Source organism: Triticum urartu, chromosome 5A (genome assembly GCF_056163025.1).
Source record: "Triticum urartu cultivar PI428250 chromosome 5A, HENAU_Tu73, whole genome shotgun sequence".
NCBI lineage: Eukaryota > Viridiplantae > Streptophyta > Magnoliopsida > Poales > Poaceae > Triticum > Triticum urartu.
In genome coordinates this window covers 628,406,378-628,425,903 of record NC_141877.1, presented here as the reverse complement: position 1 = coordinate 628,425,903, position 19,526 = coordinate 628,406,378, and the positions used below count along the sequence as shown (strand labels likewise).

The following is a 19,526-nucleotide window of genomic DNA, read 5'->3' as shown; positions in this document are numbered from 1 at the left end:
TGACTCTAACCAATCATCTAATAGTTGCTCTCAGTTGAGTACGATCCACCTTCGGCATACTCCTTTAGCAATAACATTTCTGTATAGACATCTATATCCACAAGGCTTATCTTTGAAATTAGCCATGTGCTCATCTATGTCACTATTGCCATATGCTATCTGGTGTTAGTGTAATTCATTTGTTACCTAATACTCCCTCCGTCCCAAAATTCTTGTCTTAGATTTGTCTAGATACGGATGTATCTAATACTAAAATGTGACTTGATACATCCGTATTTAGACAAATCTAAGAGAAGAATTTTGGGACGGAGGGAGTAGTTAATTTATTGTTGAACTATATTCAAGTATGTATTGTTCAGAAGCTAGAGTACACTAGATTGGTCACTTCAGTTGCAACTCATGGTTCCATAGGTATTAAGAAAGTTATTCTTGATGCTTTCAAGATCTTGTGAAAAAGTAGGCATGTGGATAGTAGTACTAAGGACCATTAGTATTGGCAATCCTATCTTTTTCATTTTCAGACTGTCCTTGTATTGCAGCTTCACCAAAATTTTGGAACAAGAAAGTGATTATTGATATAGACAGTATATATATTTCTTGATTTCAAATATCTCTGTTCCTAAATATAAGTCTTTTTAGAGATTCTGATATGGACTACATACGGAGCAAAATGAATGAATCTACACTCTAAAATACGTCTAAAATGAATGAATCTACACTCTAAAACGTCTATGTACATCTGTATGTAGTTCATATTGAAATCTCTAAAAAGACTTATATTTAGGAACGGAGGGAGTAATTTTGTTTTTGGTGGCCATTCTGCTACTTAGTTTTTTGTTGGGCCGACTTTAAGTTGCCTGACCATAAAGATATAGATGCAACTGTGGAAATAATTTACCCAAATAATAACCCAGCTATCTTCTAGAGTTTAATCCATCACTGTAAGCAAAGAATTCATGTTTCTTTCGTCTGAAATTCATAGAAATATCTGCGCAATGCCATCATTCCTGTCGCTGCTTCAGTCTGGGGACAGATAATTGACGACCATAAAGAGGTTACCTAGCCAGCTGCCGTCCACTGGTGTCATCCGTTTCACCACATATGGAGGCTTAGCTCATGTACCATGTCCACCCGCGGGATGTGTTGGTGCCTGACATCATCTCAAAGGATGACATGAGCGCATATAGTTATCGTCGCTTTCTACTAGATCTGCTTGTCCACGATAAGAGCCAGCCACTAGGATGCTTGCGACACGTTGATGGTGCTATCTTAACCATCCGGAGAGGTACCTCGTGTGTGGGGAAGGGTATGGACAAATCGAAAAGCTAAGTCTGAAAATCTGTATTGAATATCTTGATGAGAGGTTCAGGCAACTCATATCACTGAATATGTAGTGCAGAGGCTTGTTGGACATTTACTTACTCATGCCGGATGCGCTGAGGCATGACCTTGGCCAATTATACTGTCGGTCTAACAAAATTTCATCCCAAAATCGCAGAGCTGCTGGAACCGCCGAGAGGAAGAAGTGAGGCGGCTCGAATCGTTGAGAAGTGTCGAAGTAGCAAAGTATTACTGACGGACGCTTCCGGCGCACATCCTTGCAGCGTGGTTCCCTCGCATCTCGTGTCAGCGGATTTTGTGCATTTGATGATGGAATCAACCGTAAGCTTTGATTGATGTCGAGAAAAGATGTGGCCGTCGAGCAGTTTTTATCTGGTGATTTCTGCATGGTATGTGTCCCCAGGGCGGGTCGTGTTGTTGTCTCACTGGTATATGCTGATGGTCGTAACCTTGTCTCCAGATCTCAAGAATGAGAACCCAGTTGTAAGATAACCACTGAAACTCTGAAGGGGGGGATCCAGATCCAAGAAATCTGCTGAAACTGGAGAGGCGTCAGCTCTGCGTGCGTGCGCGAGCTTCTGTTTCACTGAACCTGTGCAGGTACTACGAGGGACTGAAAATGGCAACACCCTAGTCGTGTTCACCTGCTGGTGCAACACAACACAGCAGAGCAGGCACACGCATCCCCCAAATCCCGAACCCACGGCGCCCACAGCGTCCGTGCGTGCGTCGCACGACCGACGTGATATGGCGACGCCGAACGGAAATATTCCAGGCATAACGAAATGTACGCGCCGGGGTCCCCGCCCAGGCCCAGGACCAGCTAGCTAACTAGCTAGCATACACTGTGAGTGGCGGCGGGGGGGTCGGGAAACCGCCGAAATGAACCCGCCGTCGCGCAACGGCCAGGGAACGTGCGCGACACCGACCGGCCGGCCTATCCTGATGATGTGCTTACGTTTTCGGCGCGCGCCGCCGTGGTGGAAGACGGCGCGTCTCACCTCACGCCCGGCACGGTGCAACGTACGCGCGCTGTGCTATGGCCGTTGCATGGTCCGGTCCTCCGCAGCCTGCACTGCACACAGTGTCAAAACAAACCCTGCCTCCCAGCCCAACCAAGGCCGGCCGCCGTACGTATGACCTCCCCGTCCGGCCGGACCCTGCAGCGTAATTACGCGCTAGGTCTCAGTCGACTTGCCAAGTCTTAGTCATGTGCGAATATATAACATGTGAAAAAAAAGGAAAAAATATTTTTTTTCTTTCATGGATTTCAATGTAAAAGCTCACCAAATGCCCGGACGGGCTGTCCGGTTAGTGTCCGGATGCAAAAACGGCACCCAATCGGCCTCCCGGGCGCGCCGACCACGTCGAACTGACGGATAAGGCTCATGCCAATTTGGTCAAATCTGCTTCCCCTCTCCTTGCCCAAGCCGCACTCTCCTCTTCTCTGTTCGCCCTCCTCCGCAATGACGCCATCGAACTTCTGCTGGTATCCGTGCTCCGTCGCCATTCCCAACTCAGGGCTTCCACACCGGATGCTCCAGCGCACACGGTCGCCGACCAGGCTGTCATCGGACAAGGTTGTCGCCACCCGACGACGTCCCGATACATCAAACTCCCTCACATTTACACCATGTGCTCTACGCGTTTGATGAAATGTCCGAGCCGATTTTTGAATTTTTTGGTCAATGAATTTGGCGTGGAATGATGGCTAATTCATATTCAACGAGTTCATCGCGTCGTCGAATTCGGACGATGAGGAGGCCGAAATGATGATGATGATGAGCATCCAAGAGGAGTTCGAGAAGGCAGAGGAGCACGTCCTAAACTTCAAGGGTTCCATCAAGGGCCAGAGAGTGATTCCGCGTGATAGGATTGCCGGTGCATGACTTTTGTTCAAGGACTACTTCGCAACTATCCCAACATTCCATGAGACTTTCGTTCGTCGATGCTGCCGGATGAGCAGAAACTTATTCTTGCGGGTAGTGGAAGGCGTGGAGAAGGTTGATGACGACTTCAAGCTGAGTAAGGATCGTTGCGGAAAACTTTCTTTCTCTCCTCTGTAGAAATGCACTGTTGCACTCAGGATGAGGGTGAAGGGGCAGCCCACGCATGATTTCATGAAGCCCGGTGTTCAGGTCCGTCTCTTAGGACAAGAGGCAGAGATCATTGCCAACTTTTTGGAGATGCGTCGATAATTGTGAGACCAACAGGTTCATATGCAACTTCTGGATAATCTTGTGGAGCATATGTGGGTTCACACTAGAAATCAGTTAACTTTGCCTCTAGTTTGTCAATGATGCATTATGAACAATATTTATGTTTGAACTATGTTTGGATCATGTACTTTTAAGTATGAACTATTTGTATTTGTGTGCACCAAAGTTATGTTTGTCTAAAATGATCGACGTGTATGCGTTTGCATGGATTTGATGTTTTCAAAATAGGGACCATGGTTGCAAATGCCAAGATTTGATGCCGTCTAGGTACGTCCGCGGGCGTATAGGGGCTCATATTAGCTACTTCTGGTTAGAGCATCTATAGCTGGACTTGGCAAATTTGTCCCCTATACGCCCATGGGCACGTCCGCAGACAGCGCCTAGGCTGCCACATCCACACACCTCAAAAGAGGAATCTTAAATCCACGCAATCCATGCACGTTGATCATACGATAAAAATTGTCCGAATTCAACAATTCAAAACAAAGCAAAACAAATCATAGTTCAACAATTCATACATGTCAAAATAAAATCAATATCCGGGCATGATGGATCAGTCGTTGGCTGGCCGGATCATTCGTCGGACGCCATCCATGCCGTTTGCTCCGCGACCATCATTGCGTTATGCTCCGCCTGCATCTGGGCCGCATGCTTCGCCCGCATGCTTCGCTGCTACCATAGACGCCCTCGCCGCCTCGTACTGCCTATGGTTGTTGATCTCCTTCTTGTCCGCAATCCACTTCTTTGCTTGTTCATCCAAGAGACTTTCGTTTGCCAACATGATCTTCACATCCTTCGCGCCCCGCGATTTGCAGCCTCTCCTTCTCAAGCTCAATCTCTCCAAATGTCCTGGCCTTCTCGAGCTCCCATTTGATCATCGCCTCTTGCTTCTCCAGCCCGATCTTCCCCCTCTCAATTTCCAGTTTCTTCTCCGGCCTCCAGTCCCAATCCATCCTCTTCTTTTGCACATCCATCATGAGCTTGTACCTCACCTCTTTCTTGTTCTCCCTCATCGGGGCCGACGGTGAGGATGAGGGAGCAAGGGTGGTGGACGGCGAGGGCTCGGACGCAGAAAAGGTAGGAGGGAGGCGGGAGGAGGGGAAAGTATTTGATGAATTTGGTGCAATTTATGGTGGGGTAGACCTGGCAGGCCCGACGTGGCGGAGGTGCCCGTGCGCACCCAGGCCTCTCATATTCGCCTCATATTTGGGTTAGATATGAGGGGTAGCCAGCCCGGGTGTTTGAGACGCCCATCTAGGTCGGGTTTTTTTTTACCGGTCACCGAATGAGCCGTCGTCCGTCCGTGCGTCTGAGGCGTGCGGCTGTAGATACTCTTAGTCGACTGAGACTGAGATTTAGCAATATTGTACCAAGCCGATGATGGTAACCACGGTGTGGTGTGCGACCGGGACGCGCCCGCATTGCCCAAAGATTCCAGGTGCAACGTAGGCGGCAGCGCCACCACCCAGCACCAACCCACTGTGGATGGCGGGCGCCGTCGCGCGCGCAACGGCACGGCAACGACGTGCGACACCGACCCGAACAATCGCGAGCGGGGCACGGCGTGGCGTGGTGGGAAACGGCACGTCTCGCGTGCGGCGGCGCGCGCTCTAGCTATAGCTCGACCTGATGACGCGCCTACCATACCATATATGCACGTACGTAGGCGCGCCGCGCACGTTGCTGTCGCCCGTTTCGTGCCCGGCACGAGCACCTGATTGACCCGCGACGACGCAGGCAGCCAGCGCACGTACGTGGCGGCGCACCGACCGACGACGAGGCCGGCCACAGGCTGGTCCATCGATCGACGACGCCCCCATGGAAAAAGGGGCGCAGAGAGACCGACTGATTAAAGGCGCATGCATGCATGATAAGTGTGACGATGATACAGAGATGCTGCTGGCTGGCTGGCGGCCACACGCCTGACGTCGACCCCGTTATCGCCGGGCGGACGGGCGGGCGGTGGCCGGATATGATGGGGATTCGGGGCGAGGGACAGGGACGATCCGAATCTGTGGCCGGGCGCGGCCGGTCCACTGGTGGGGGCGGAGCAAGGGAGGCTTCTCCTTGACGCATCCTCGACCACGACTAAAGCGGGCACGCAGCGTCTCGTTCGTACCTACGTACATGTGGTCGAGACTGGAGAGAGCGTGTGTGCGATGATGATGTGTGCGCGCCCGCGCGACGTCCGAGAGAGATTCCGCTGTCAGTGTCAGCTCGCCGGCCCGGCCGAGGCAGCGACGGGACGGCGCCAAAGCTACGTAGTGCCACCCTAGGCGACCCCCCGGCTATCCCGGCCTCATCGATCCCATTATTATCATCTGACAACAGCATGCATAAAGACGCTAGCTTGTACGTATACGTACGTAGACATGAGCATGCATGTCGATCTGTTCGTGCCGGCCGGGTCCGGCCCTCGCTCTCGCTGCATGCGTAACAGTCATGTCCGTCAGACGTTGGTATTCTTCGGAAGATGTGCGCGTGCGTACGTACGTCGGGCAGAAGTCGTTGGAGGCGGCCGGGAATTCAGTTGAAGTTGAGCACATCCTGCACCTAGCTACAGCAACGGACGTTGGACTTCCTGCTTCCGTCCCATGGCATGCATGCATGGTCGACGAACGGCACGGGCGCGCGGCCGGGTCTGCATGCAGGGGTTGACGTACGGGGAATAATCTGGGCAGCCAAGCGCTCCGAGTGCCCCGATAAACGAGTCCTCGATCCACCTGGGAGGACGCACGTACCTAGGTCTAGGTCTACGTACATAATTTTGTGATTTGGTCGCGTCTAGCATGTGAATGTCTCATCCTGACCAGTCAAGAGATTGTGACTCAACGCATGCGGACGGGGAGGGGCCATGCATTGCACGCTGTTGTCTTCAGCCAGGTGACAGACGGTGTGCAATGCAAGTGCGACTGCATGAGGAAATGGAATACTGACGTCGACGAATGAATCTCACGCAGCAGTGCAACTGCACGAAGCATGCAGGCTGAAGGGACAGTACGTAACTGGCAATCCTAAACTTACGGGCAAATTGGTTAGGAGAGGAACTTACAGCAGTATTTTTTGCGAGAAGCAAAGATTAACACTTAACATTACAGAGAATTCAGCTGTGGCCGAAATATTTATGAACCTAAATTCAAAACCAGCCATCACCGGGTATTTGGCACCATCAAATTTTGTCTACACACCTCCTTTGATCATGATACCAATGGAGAGCTTTACTGTCAATGTGAAATGTGATCTAGATTGGACGTCTAACCCCCACATGTACGAAGTGTCGGCACCTCAACTCAGCATGCTACCTTTGTACGTACTACAAATTGGGCACTTGTTAATTCATACTATGTTGGATGGTTGGACGGTGAAATTCAGCAGTCCCATGTCATTGGTGTATAGATCGAGATTGCTATTAGACGGCACAAAATAAGTATTTCGGCCATTTTAGTATTATACAAAAATCCAAATTAATTTCAAAATATTCAAGATTCTGAAAGGTTTGGTTGAACTTCGATTTTTTTGAGCAAAAGAGGGCTCCCCCCTCCTATTTCATTAATGAAACCATCAGTCGAAGAACCAAACAAATTTAGCCCTTTGTCTGAAATGAAACCGAAATAACTAAATTGCAGTTGTGGCTGAATTATTTACGAACCAAAATTCAAAATCAGCCCATCACCAGGTACTGTCGAACTTGGTGCAGGCACCTCCTTCGATCATGATTTGCTATGCCGTACTATTGGCGATGTGATCCGAGATAACAATGTAATGCTTTATTGCCAAGATTGGATGTGTGACGCCCTCAGGCCCATATGGCTGAAGTGTCGGCATCTCCACTCAGCCTGCCCCTACCTCTGTCCAAACTCTATAGGCTAGCTGTAAATTAGGATTTTGTTAACTCGGATAATATAGACGGATGCTGGATGTGAAATTCAGCAGCCCAACTTTTTCAGTGTATCAAGATTGCTATTAGAAAGCACAAGGCGGGAGTTTGTGAAAATCACCTTTGAGCATTTGTTAGCTACTGGATCCCTCCTCCATCCACTTGGTTTCAGATGATCCACCAAGTAGCACCAAGTAGCATACCACTTTTGCTTGATGATGTAACTGTTACTGATGACAAGTAAAGAGGCACTTTGCTATATGAAATAACACAAGTAAGTGAGAACCAACAGTCAAGTAGGTGCAAAGACTAACAACACAGGTTAATGAAGGTTATCCTACACGATATGAGATCGGGTCCGAGCATTTGCGTCGGAGATTGATCCATGTGAGCAGTGGGCGAGATGGTAAACCACGTGATTATATACTCTTACTTACGTTGAGATTATTTACCTTGCTTGGATGGCATGGCTGTTTGCCTTTTGAATCAATCTAGATTTTTTGGTACTTAGATATACACACACGACACGACCAGAATCTCAGAAAGAATGGAAATCAAGCTAGCTAAGCATGTAGGCATAATTTTATAGGTTGTTGCATACATACATACATATGCGGCCAAAGGGAATCAGATTCTTCCTGAGGTGTAGCTAGCTAGCCAGCATTGGGATCTCTGCTTTGCAAGATCGACGCTGATTAACATACAATATGGAGCATACTCTACATGCCTTGGTGCCTTCCGTGGACTAACTAATTAATCAGTATACACTCATGTTGTCATGCATACATATAGTATAGTACTTGAGAGTACTAGCTGTTAAGAGAGGTAGATTGGATCCTTATGTACAGCAATATGTGCTGCATCATGCACGCAAGGGGTGCACTGGACCATGCATATATGTAGTCCATGATTGTGCTCATGTGATGCAACGTGAGCCCAACCGCAGAATCAACACTCATGTGAAGAGGCATACAAGGCGACACAATTGCAACTATAAAAACTACTGTTGGTGCTTTCACCGTGGCCAACTTTTTACAGGGCATAAAAAGACAGAAGAAGCCATGCAAGCATATGAATGTACCATATGCTACGACAAGTAAATGGTACCGCTCCTACACAGATTACATAGACATGACTGGGTGAGTAGCGTAGGGTAGGGCAGGGCCCCGTGGACGAAGAGAAAAAGAAAGGCGCTCACAAACTCGGTGGTGTATAAAGCTAAAGCTGCATGCGGTATCGTTTTTCCCCCCCAGCTTGATCCTCTCTATGCGTGCGATTCGTAGTACGCTCTGACACAGGAATCTGATACCCCTGACCTGGTGTCCTGTGCATGCATACTAGCTAGCTACCTATCTCCGATTTGAACGTCACACCAAAATCCTTCTCCCTCTCTCTCTAGATCCCATCGTGCGTGTGTGTGCATGGATGAATGGATGGATGAGAGAGAGATAAGAGAGATGAATGTGTTGGTGGATGCCTACTGGTTTTGAAGCTCTGGTGCTGGTGGCTGGGAATTTCTCGAGAGAGAAGTGTCGGCACATGCAGAGCTGCCCGCGATCGACAGCAGTGGAAAGCTAGAGAGGCTAGGTAGCCCATCATCCATTCATCCCGATATAGATCTCTACATATGCATGGGCTGCATGGAAAAAGCAAGCGATCGAGCACCCAAGATTAGATCTGATAGATGGGTGCACACAGTGTCTTAATTGTTTTCTTTCTAGCAAATTACAAGATCAAGATTGAAGTCTAGCTCTTTTTTCTGCGAAGATTGTAGTCTAGGTTTATTATTATTGCCCTAAAACAAGCCATTTTTTGTGTGCACCAAACAGGCCCAATCATGTGGCACATATATATAATTTCACTCAAACCGTAAAGAAGATCTCAAGGTTTCCACGAGCAGTCGATATTGCGCAACACATGAAAAATTATTGACATTTCGAAGACCCAGAAAGAAACAACTATTACTGTAGGAGTATTAGTTCGATATTTGTACATGGAGAACGCAAGTACTTGGAGGTACAACGAATAGGAATCATCTCGACAATAGATTGAGAGTGCCGCGTCAAGGGTTGTATTGTCAAAGTTAAGACATATGATTACATGTTAAAGGCAATCATTTTGATTCTAGCCAAATGCATATTGTTTGGCACAAGTAGAATATACCTCACAAAATGTTAATGATGCCCACTTAATAAGCCACACTATTTCGTACCATTTTTTAAATGGTAGGTCCATGAAATAAAAATGCAATGAACTATGTTCTTCATTACATGGGTTTGTGTCCCATACTTACATTAGGGATGCTAGTTAGCTGAAAAGAGCTATTAAGATGGGTTTGAGCTTTAGAGCATATAAAACTTATGGTGACTCCAAATCAAGATAAATAAAAATATATTTGAGGTAAATAAACAATCAAATGATGTTGCATATCATATATCAACTTTCCCATCCATGCATCACAAAATATATTCTTAAATTCCAAAACATGCATGTTCTCATACAATTCAGATGCCTGGTCAATAAAGAGAGTACTGTCAAGTCAAGAATGAAGGATATAATAACACTATAAGTGGTGTAACTAGTTTTTGGTAATACATTCATTACACATATTCTTTAATCAGATGCTTGCTTTTTCTCGCAAAAAGTGCACCCTCTCTAACTAAATCAGATCGAAAATAGGAGAATATGCATATTCTTTTCTCCACCATAAGTTGCCATTCCTTCCCCGTAAAAATTCCGTCTACGCAAGTTTAGATCTTTTTGTATTTGTCTGATAGAAAATGAAAGAATCACATTCTCCATTTCGTTTTCTCATATATTCTACTGATTGCACTTTTGGTCAAACCAGAACATTTTTCTTGTGGTCATCCAAATTTCAGGAAGAACACACATGTGTTCCTGAATATTTATAAATATCATATGAACTTTATGTGAAAAATATTAAACTTACACATAAATCCATAGAAATTAAACCCATTTTGCGAAGAATGGCATTGTTTTTTGTAAAAATAATTAAGGAACTGGACCTTCATGTTAGTTATAGTTAGTTAGGTCAGTCGTGAACAGGACCGTGCCAATTAATTTCTGCATCTCAATGAAAAGATGACCTGGATGACATGAAATCCAAACATATAAACATATGGGGTCAAGGTGAGGTCAGGCTCCTTTATTCCCTCCCCAAGAGGGGGTGGACTGCATTGGGCTTGGCGAAAGCAGACGAAAACCCAGATTCCCTCAGACAGCGACAGCTAAACAACGAGACACACACACACACGCACGCACGGTGTGGTAAAAGAGAGACGATGTGGGGCTGAGCTTGCATATACTCACCACGGCGACAGCAGAGCTAGGTTACCATATTGTTAATTATACTCCATTTTTTCACCTTAGCCAACTATAGCGAGGTGTATGGCCGATCGAGCTAGTATTCGCTAATCGTTACTGTTCCAGTATCCCTGCCCTGACTGATTGGCGAGCTCTTACGTGAGTTACCACAAGATTTTGCTCTCCACGTATTTGTGCATGAACGGCTATATGCATGAGCATGTTTCTTGTTGGCCGTCGGCCAGTTCTATAGATGCATGTATATAAATAAAACAGGATTGCTAAATCTCACTTGACTGATACTTAACGAAATCTGAGTCGATGCTATATTCGTTAGATCTTACATGGAGATCCATGTAAATTTTTTCTTTCTTCTTTTCTGTATGTTCTGTCACTTGACTGAGGCTACGTTAAGTCTCAGTCGACTGAGATCTAGTCACAATGGTGTGTATGTGCACTAAATATCAGGGTCAATTGATTGATATACTTATAATTATTGAGTGTATAGTGGATGAGAAGATAATCTCTGGTCTAGTTCTCTCCCCATCATCGGGAGAAATGACAAAAAAATGATATACACAATAAATTATCCATCATTGTAGAATACTTTTCTACTGTGGAAAATACAATATTGTGTCTCAAAAATCTCATCTTAAGTATAATTAATTGGAAATCATGAGACTAAAGGTTTAAGGCTATGTTCAGAATGTAGTGGATTATGATGTGCAAAACAAGTTCCTATTTTAGTTCTTGTTTGCCCCTTTAGCCTTTTTTTTGTCTCCCATGAGACCCGCCTTTGCACACTTTGCGCTCCGCTTCAATTAAACCATGCTACTTCTACGTGTCCAAATACCCGCGATCTAGCTAATTCCTTTTTAAGCCCTGAGCACGTTTCTCACAGTCCAAGTGTTGTCTTTGGTGGTGGTGGATGTTGACGGTTGGAGCTACATGCTTAAGTTTGCTTGGACAGGACTTTCGGAGGTTCTGTTTTTTAAATGTTTTCTTTTGTGTGTGTGCACGCGTGGGGCCACGCGCTTGCGTTGGAGTTGATTTTAGCATGCATCCTAACCACGCAGAAGCCGGGTGTGTACTCATGGTGCTTGTATTAACTTAAATATGCTATTTATCGGAATTGTAAAATTAGCACCGCGCAACACAATTCAGAAACTACAAATTGAGCATAAGAGAAGATATCTCTTGTAGTGATCTTTTCCAAGGAAATGACAATTTCTCTCTATCTATTTTTATCTCTCCCATGCCATCTATTATCATACATGGGTTCCGCTAAGAAAATGTTGACATCAGACATTTGCATATACGCACGATTATCTTAACACTATACTCCCTACCTTTCCAGATTTTGGTAAGGCTTACGTTCACGCTTTACAAAGTAGAATTCACTGGATCTACTTTTCTTTTTTTTCCTTTATCTGTCCTTTCCTTCGCTATGATAATGGCGTTGTCGCCTTCCTACGTGCGTCGCCACCCACCACTTGCTAGTGGTGCCGATGAGACCCTGCCCTCATCCACATATATCGTGATAATCTCATTTTCCTCTTCTTAGCCATGTTTGCACTTCTCCGACGTTGTTGTCTCTAGCTAGCAGTGATGCTTCAGGAACCAACTTAAAATAAGGAGAGAGAGGAGAGTCTAGTTCATGAAAATTCATGAAGGGCATTTGGTGCTCGGTGTATTTCAGCAGTCATGATGATCATGAATCACCGAAGTAGGAAAATGATGACATTAATCAAGAAGAGATCCAATTGTAATTGTACTCAATAGGGAGATAATGAACCGGCATATCAAATATGAATATTAAATCTGATGTATACATATGAACTTGATTTACAAGCGAATTTAGTCTCCACTTAGAGTCGCTACTTGAAGATACCATTAATATTTCCCTAGTGGTTGGCCCATAGTATTTTTGAGCTCCCCATTAGAAGTATTTTCTAGTAATTCCACTAGTGTTTTGAAGTTGCAAAGCATACTTACTCCTTCCTTCCATCTACTAGTAAATGCGCACGTGCAACGCACGTTAATATTTAGGCAATATATTAATTGCACATGGATATATTAGGTATGATATTATTTGCGTGTTAATTTTATGATTAGTGCAATATTTGGTATGATATTAATTGCATGTTAAACATGTTGAACGCTCGCCATTGGAGTAGTTTAGGTCGTTGGATTGATTTAGTTTGATGGCCAAGATCAGTTGGATCTGCCCTTTTGGATCTTTTTATATTGGTATAGATATAGGGCCTAATGCGTTCTTCAAGACCGTCTTTGACTATTGATAAGATTAATAACACATAAGATGTATAATGTGAAAATTATATCGTTGGAAGCTCCTTTTACGTACGAATTTGACAGTATGCTTTGTGTAACTTGCATGTCATATATTATTGCTCTAACCCTTGGTCCAAGTTAGCCTCGAAAAACGCATTAGGCCCTATATAGATGAAAGGAGGGAGTAGCATATTCAAATGGAGTTTTCGACCATAAGGTACAGTATAGTCTTTTTCAGCATGCGCACAAGGAATTGTCAAACACACTTATCTGGAACTAGACTAAAATTTAGTGGGAAATAAAGAATTTTCTTCTAATATATTGTTTCCTTTGCAACTAGAGAGTTTAATATTGCATGTACCTCATAGTTTTTCTAGTCTCGTAGTTACATAAAAAAAGTACAGCCATGGCACATAATTTTGAAAAGCACCTCAAATTGTCAATAAATTGAGAACTCCACAATTTTTTTTTCTGTCGACGATATGTTGTTTTAAAATACTAGGTTTTATCTATTGATGGTGACAACAATATTTCTTTTACAAGCTTTGGTAGCATGTACCCGCTCCGATTCAATGGCTAAAAATGTCAATGTTGCACCTTTTTATTTCTAAATTTTCTTTTTACAAGAATATTATTTGCTATTTTTCTCGCAAAAATAATAATTGCTAGAATTATATATAAGCCAAATTCTTTATGAAAATAGTCAAGTTCTAATTAGGAGAAACATAAGAAAAAAAGATCATTGGAAATGTAGGACTTGTATTCTGGTTGCAAAGGCTATAAGAACTTGCATTGTGCACTGGAGGGTGTATGTACAATAGATGATCTGGGAGAGATATGCTTGTTGTGTTCAATGACGAGACAAATATCGTACCACCACTTAATACTCCCTCTGTTCCAAAATACTTGAAATTCTCAGTTTGTCCTAACTCGGACATTTTTAGGTTTGACTAAGCCGATTGTAACATACAAACATCTACAATACCAAATTAGTTCCGTTAGATTCATCATAAAATATATTTTCATACTATATATGTTATATATATATTGTAGATGTTAATATATTTTCTATATACATGGTCACACCTGAAGTTAAAGAAGTTTGGTTTAGGAAAACCATAGAACTTCAAGTATTTTGGAACGGATCCGGAGGAGTACAACAAAAATCAAGTAGCTACCAATCTACGATGGTGGAGAATATATAAAATTGAGTTAAGCTAGAGTGGAGCAGACAGTTCAAAAGTGCACCAAAGATGAAACCTGCATGCAGTTTCAGCAGGGTATGCGCGCGTACACTTTCATGTGGCAGTCAATGGTTGGCTTCAAACATCTAGACATGTAAAAGTTGCTTCCTCGAAACCGAGGAAGCTGGCTAAAGTTAAAGACGGCAAAAGAAACGTAAGAAACAGATTCTTTGAGCACAACTAAGGAGATTGCTAGCTAGCCACCCCTCCCCTCTGCTGCACCATATCACTGGCCCCTAGCTAGCTTCACTCATGTCTCTCTCTGCCTGCACTGTGGGGACATGCCATGATTACATTGGCAGGAGAAAGGCCTTGAATGGAGATTAGTGCTTGGAAACCTAGGAACCTACACCATTTTGAGAGCAGATCAGGACCATGCATGCATGAAGAGGTGTGGGTCACTATTACTAGTACTAGTAGTAGTATTACACTACTACAGTTCTACTACTGATCATGATCACTTGCACTATTGCTGCTTATATATCAGAATATTGTGTATGTGGGTGTGATGCTTTCCCTCAAAAGAGAAGAAATGGAACCAGCTAGAACTTCCAAGGATTTACACTTGCTTCACTCTTTTGCCCTAATTAGCAAAAATATAGATGGAAGTATTTGCATTTGCAATCATTGTGTGCCTATTGAGCTAGGAATGCTGCCACTCTAGTAGCTTTCAGAAGTTACTTTGCATGCTTCCCCTCCACATCAACCTAGGTGGCTAATGTCTTGTATTCAGTGCTTGCAATTTGTATATAATGTTTTATCCATGAAAATATACACATGTCTACATGCAACTATACAAGAAGATGGTTAACAGAGGATATCTTCGTTACAAGCCTACTAATTAATCTGTTTTAGCAATAGGGTGCCTGTCTATGCAACTACACATGCTCTTATAAGAAAATTCGAGTACCATGAGCAAGACTAGATTTGATAAATGGGCACATATAAACTAAATTTCTAGGGAATAATTGCAAATTACTAGATGATAGCAATGACAATCAACCTAATTATATCATTCACAAATGGTAAGTTAAATTCATTATATTGGATATTTTCGATTGAATGATAAATGAAACCTCATGATATAAACATCTATTGAAATTGCAAGCATGCATGCATTATGGACTAAAACAATTTCATACATATATATATACACAAAGCACATAAAAAATAAGCGAGTAGAAACATTCCAAGCTACTCATACATGGAGTATGAAGATTGCACCAATATACTGAAACCAACTCAATATTCTAGCTCATAGATATATTTATATAAGTATATAACCTTCCACCATGAACACATTAATTGCACCAAGCTAGTAAACTTGGTACCAATTAACGTGCATTACAATGACATTGGAGAATTAAGGAGACCCAAGAATATAGAAAATCCAGCACCTTAAACAATAGGAGTACCAAGAAAGAACCTAATTAAGACGGTACAAGAACAGCATGCATGGAGACATAGCTAGGACTCACTCGAGAGTAGAATAAAACTAATTTCGATCGACCGGCAATGATCTTGTATGCGCCACCACAACTCCATTGTTTCTTTTCTTTTTCTCGATCGATCGGAAGCCATGGCTAAAATTAAGCTTCAATTCGGAGCTTGTATATATAGGGCTACCTTTTGCAGAGAGGTCGACTCCATTCCACCATGCATGCATGCGCGGCCGTGGCGCGGCCGGTCTCACAGTCACAGGATGTTGCCCGATGATGACGAGTTGAACCCGGGGAGCTGATCCACCCAGCCGCCTCCTCCGCCGGCGCCGCCTGGAGCCACGGTGCCGCTGCTGTGACTTCCTCCATTGTCGTTGCCGCCTGCGCCATTGTTGCCGCCGCCCCAGAATTGGATGTTGCCGGGGAGGCCGAGGAACTCCCTGGCTGAGGCGGCGCCCGCCATAGCGTTGTTGGACGGCGGGTTGTCCTCCATCTTCACCGACGCGAGCTGCGTGATCAGCCCTGCCGATCCGGGCACCAGCTGCTTGGATCCGCCGACGCCGCCCATCATCTCTCCGGCGAAGCCGGACGCGTCAGTGGCGTCGAACGGGTATAGGCCAGCCATTTGCTGCTGCTGTTGATGCATGCCGTCGGCGCGGCCGAAGAAGGGGAACTGCTGCATCTGCGGCAGCCGCCACTGTTCGGACAGCCCCATGGCGGCGGCCGCGGCACCGCCTCCACCGAGCTGGTAGTCCACCGGATCCAGCGAGTTGATCAGCCCCGGAAACCCTAGCCTCGACGCGCCGGTGCCGTAGTGATCCCCGCTGCCGGCGCCCAACGGGTGCAGCGAGCCAAAGAATGGCATCTGCGCGTGCCCCTGGCCCTGAGAAGACATCATGGCCCCGGCCGCCGCGGCCGCGCTGCTGCCGTTGCCGTTGCCGTTGCCGTTGCCGTTGGCACCCCCAGCCGTGGTCGTGGACGATGTTGTGGACGACGACGTCCCGCCACCGGAAGCCGACGCGGCGGAGGACGAGGACTTGGAGGACTTGGTGCGCTTGTTGCGGCGGCAGCCGCCCCCGACGGGGACGTTGCGGAGCGTGCCGCCGCGGGTCCAGTAGCGTCGGCAGGTCTTGCAGAAGTGACGGGGCTGCGTGAGGGAGTAGTTGTTGAAGTAGCAGAACTTGGTGTTGGTGGACTCGCAGCGCGGGCACTTGAGCCCCGGCTCCGGCTGCGGGATCTTGGCCATCCGCGCTCGGTCCGTCATCGACCCTGGCCGCACCACCGCGCCGCCCGTTGGACCTCCGCCGGCACCACCACCACCACCACCTGCGCCGCTCAGAGCAACCGCACTACCCATGCCGTCCGGCCTCGGAGCCATCAACGCCCCGGGCGGCGGCACGGGCGGCCGCAGCTGGTGCTGCTGCTGCTGATACTGCTGCTGTTGCTGTTGCTGTTGCTGGTGGTGGTGCATGTCCACTCCGCCCCCGCCGCCCCCGCTTGCAAACATCTGGCCATGGTGGCTCAGTTGCTGCTGCTGCTGCTGCTGGAGCTGGAAGCACCATGGTTTACAATCAAAACACACTCGAAAAGCAAGAGAATCAAAGCTGAGAAACTAATCACAATCACACAAAACTAGCAAAAGCATAGCAACTAAAAAGCCATAGGAGTGTGAATATTCAAGAAGGGGATTTAATTCGCAAAAGAGCGCAGAGGAATATCTCCTCTCCATTTCCCCAGCTGGTTTTTTTGCTCTTTTTTCACAAAGAAGCCATCCATCTATCTATAAGAGAGAAAAGGCAATTCACCTGCTGCTGCTGCTGCTGCTGCTGGTTGTGGTTCTGGTTCCAATTGGGTGGATCATGGTAGAGGGGAACCGAAGAAAAGACCATGGTGGTGGTGTGGTATAGAATTTGGTTTCTTTTGATCTTTTTCCTACTTGGAGTGGCTGCTTCTTCCTTTTCGGTTTGTTTGTTCCTCCTTGCTTCTTTGCGGGAGAGGGCCGGGAGAGAGACGAGGGGTATATAGGTGCTTTAGGGAGGGGATCATGCAAGCAAGGGTGGATGGCGAGGGCTAAAGGTGGATCGATGGAGAATAACACCACCCACTAGCAGCTGGGCCAATAGATCTCTCTGCACACAAGAATGGAGCTCTCCTCTCCTCTCACGAGGAGCTGAGGGCTGGGGGAGGGGGAAGATGGAAGAAAGGGAAAGAGAGGGACAGGGGGGAATGAAAGCGAGAGGAATAAAAAGGAGGGCGGCAAGGGTGGTAGCTAGCCTTGTTCTTTCTTTATTTATATTTTGTCTTAGTGGTGGTGTCCTTGCATTATATATTTGGGATGTGAAACATATGGAGAGGCGATGGGGAAGGAAGCTTAGAGAGAAGAGAGAGGGTTCCTTAGCCTGCAAGGGAATGTGTGTGTGAGGTGGATGTATGGGTGTGGCTGGCCTAGCTTGGCTTAGTTAGTACCTTAGGTGTGGTCAGGTGGAGTGAGACGTGATGAGAGAATGCATGGGTCGTTTCATGCATGAGGAAAGTTGGAAACCCTAGGAGCTGATGTGGACTGCATCATGGACGGTCACTGTATGTCTCTACTGTTTGGAAGGCTTGCATTTCTGGCAACTGGGGTTCATCAGCAACCAAACAAAACAGTGGATTGGAGCTGGCTGGCTGGAGGTTATCAAAATGAGCAACACTTGTGTCTTGGGGTGTTCCGGTGCATGTATGGCTGCAGGTGCAACTTTATGTCAATATTGATGAAAGGGATGAATCAGTAAAAGTTGGTCTTACTAGTCTTGGTCTCATCTTGGTCTTGCCAAGTAGTGGTGGTGAAGAATTCCCCTTCTCTCTCTCTCTCTCTCTCTCTCCCTCCCCCCCCCCCCCCCCCCCCCCCCCCAATTTCTCTCCCTTACCAAAGTTAAACAAGTATGGTATAGGTAGGCAGTCTCATGCATATGAGTAGGTAACTTTAGGTACATAGGGATAAAGAGCAAAATAAACTATCTGTTACTAGCCTTAGTGCTTGTGCATAGAGACAGAGAGAGATGAGGTTGAATTATCTTTTATAATGCATGCATGGAATGGCGTATGCATGCATTGCATGGTGTAGATTATTAATTCCCCACCAAGGCCTTTCTAGGTCATGCATGTAGCTGGACATGTCTGCTGTCATGCAAATTTAGTAGTCCAATTTGCAAGTACTGCGAAGCTTCAGTGCTTTGGATGATGGGCTAGATCTATGTGAGCTACATGTACAGTAGCTGGCCTTTTCTCTCCATATGTATCTCCTTTCTGCAAATTGAGCAAACATGCTGGCCATTTGATTACTAATGGATCGCTCATAAAGCTTTACACACTCGAATTGTGCAAGATCTCAGCACATCGTGCTGTTCAACTATTCTATTCGTTCTGATCCTTCAAAAATTTAAAACCCAGCTGTCTTTTCCATGCAAATAAATTATTCGGTGCAATCTTTCGTCTCAAATATTCTCCTTTATCCCTGCATATTGTTTATCTAAAAATGTTGATCGTCGAGCAAGGGTTTGTGCCACTCGCTTACGTATGATTAATTATTCTCTCTAGTTGCTAGCTAGCTAGCTACCAGTGAGCTTAATTAAACATAAATTCCACTCTTGATGGTCTATGACTGATTAGTGAGATTAGACAAGAGATAACAAATTTGATTGACATGCTAGCTGCAGGATCCAACAAGTGTAGCCTTCCCATTTGCCGATGAGCTCGATCATTCACCCATTCATGGGGATCCGCAAGTAGTAACAAGGATTGATGCTTC

The 19,526-nt window shown here is 45.7% G+C and overlaps 1 protein-coding gene across 1 annotated transcript; it reads right to left on the bottom strand.

Annotated features, from left to right (window-relative positions):
- Positions 1-15,526: 15,526 nt before the first annotated feature.
- Positions 15,527-17,988, bottom strand: LOC125511151 (dof zinc finger protein DOF5.1). The gene is made up of 2 exons (XM_048676450.2): positions 17,542-17,988; positions 15,527-17,285 (listed from the first exon to the last, which is right to left on the bottom strand). The coding sequence occupies exons 1-2, from the start codon at positions 17,623-17,625 to the stop codon at positions 15,993-15,995; spliced, it is 1,377 nt and encodes a 458-aa protein (XP_048532407.2). The 5' UTR covers positions 17,626-17,988; the 3' UTR covers positions 15,527-15,992.
- Between the last annotated feature and the right edge of the window lie 1,538 nt (positions 17,989-19,526).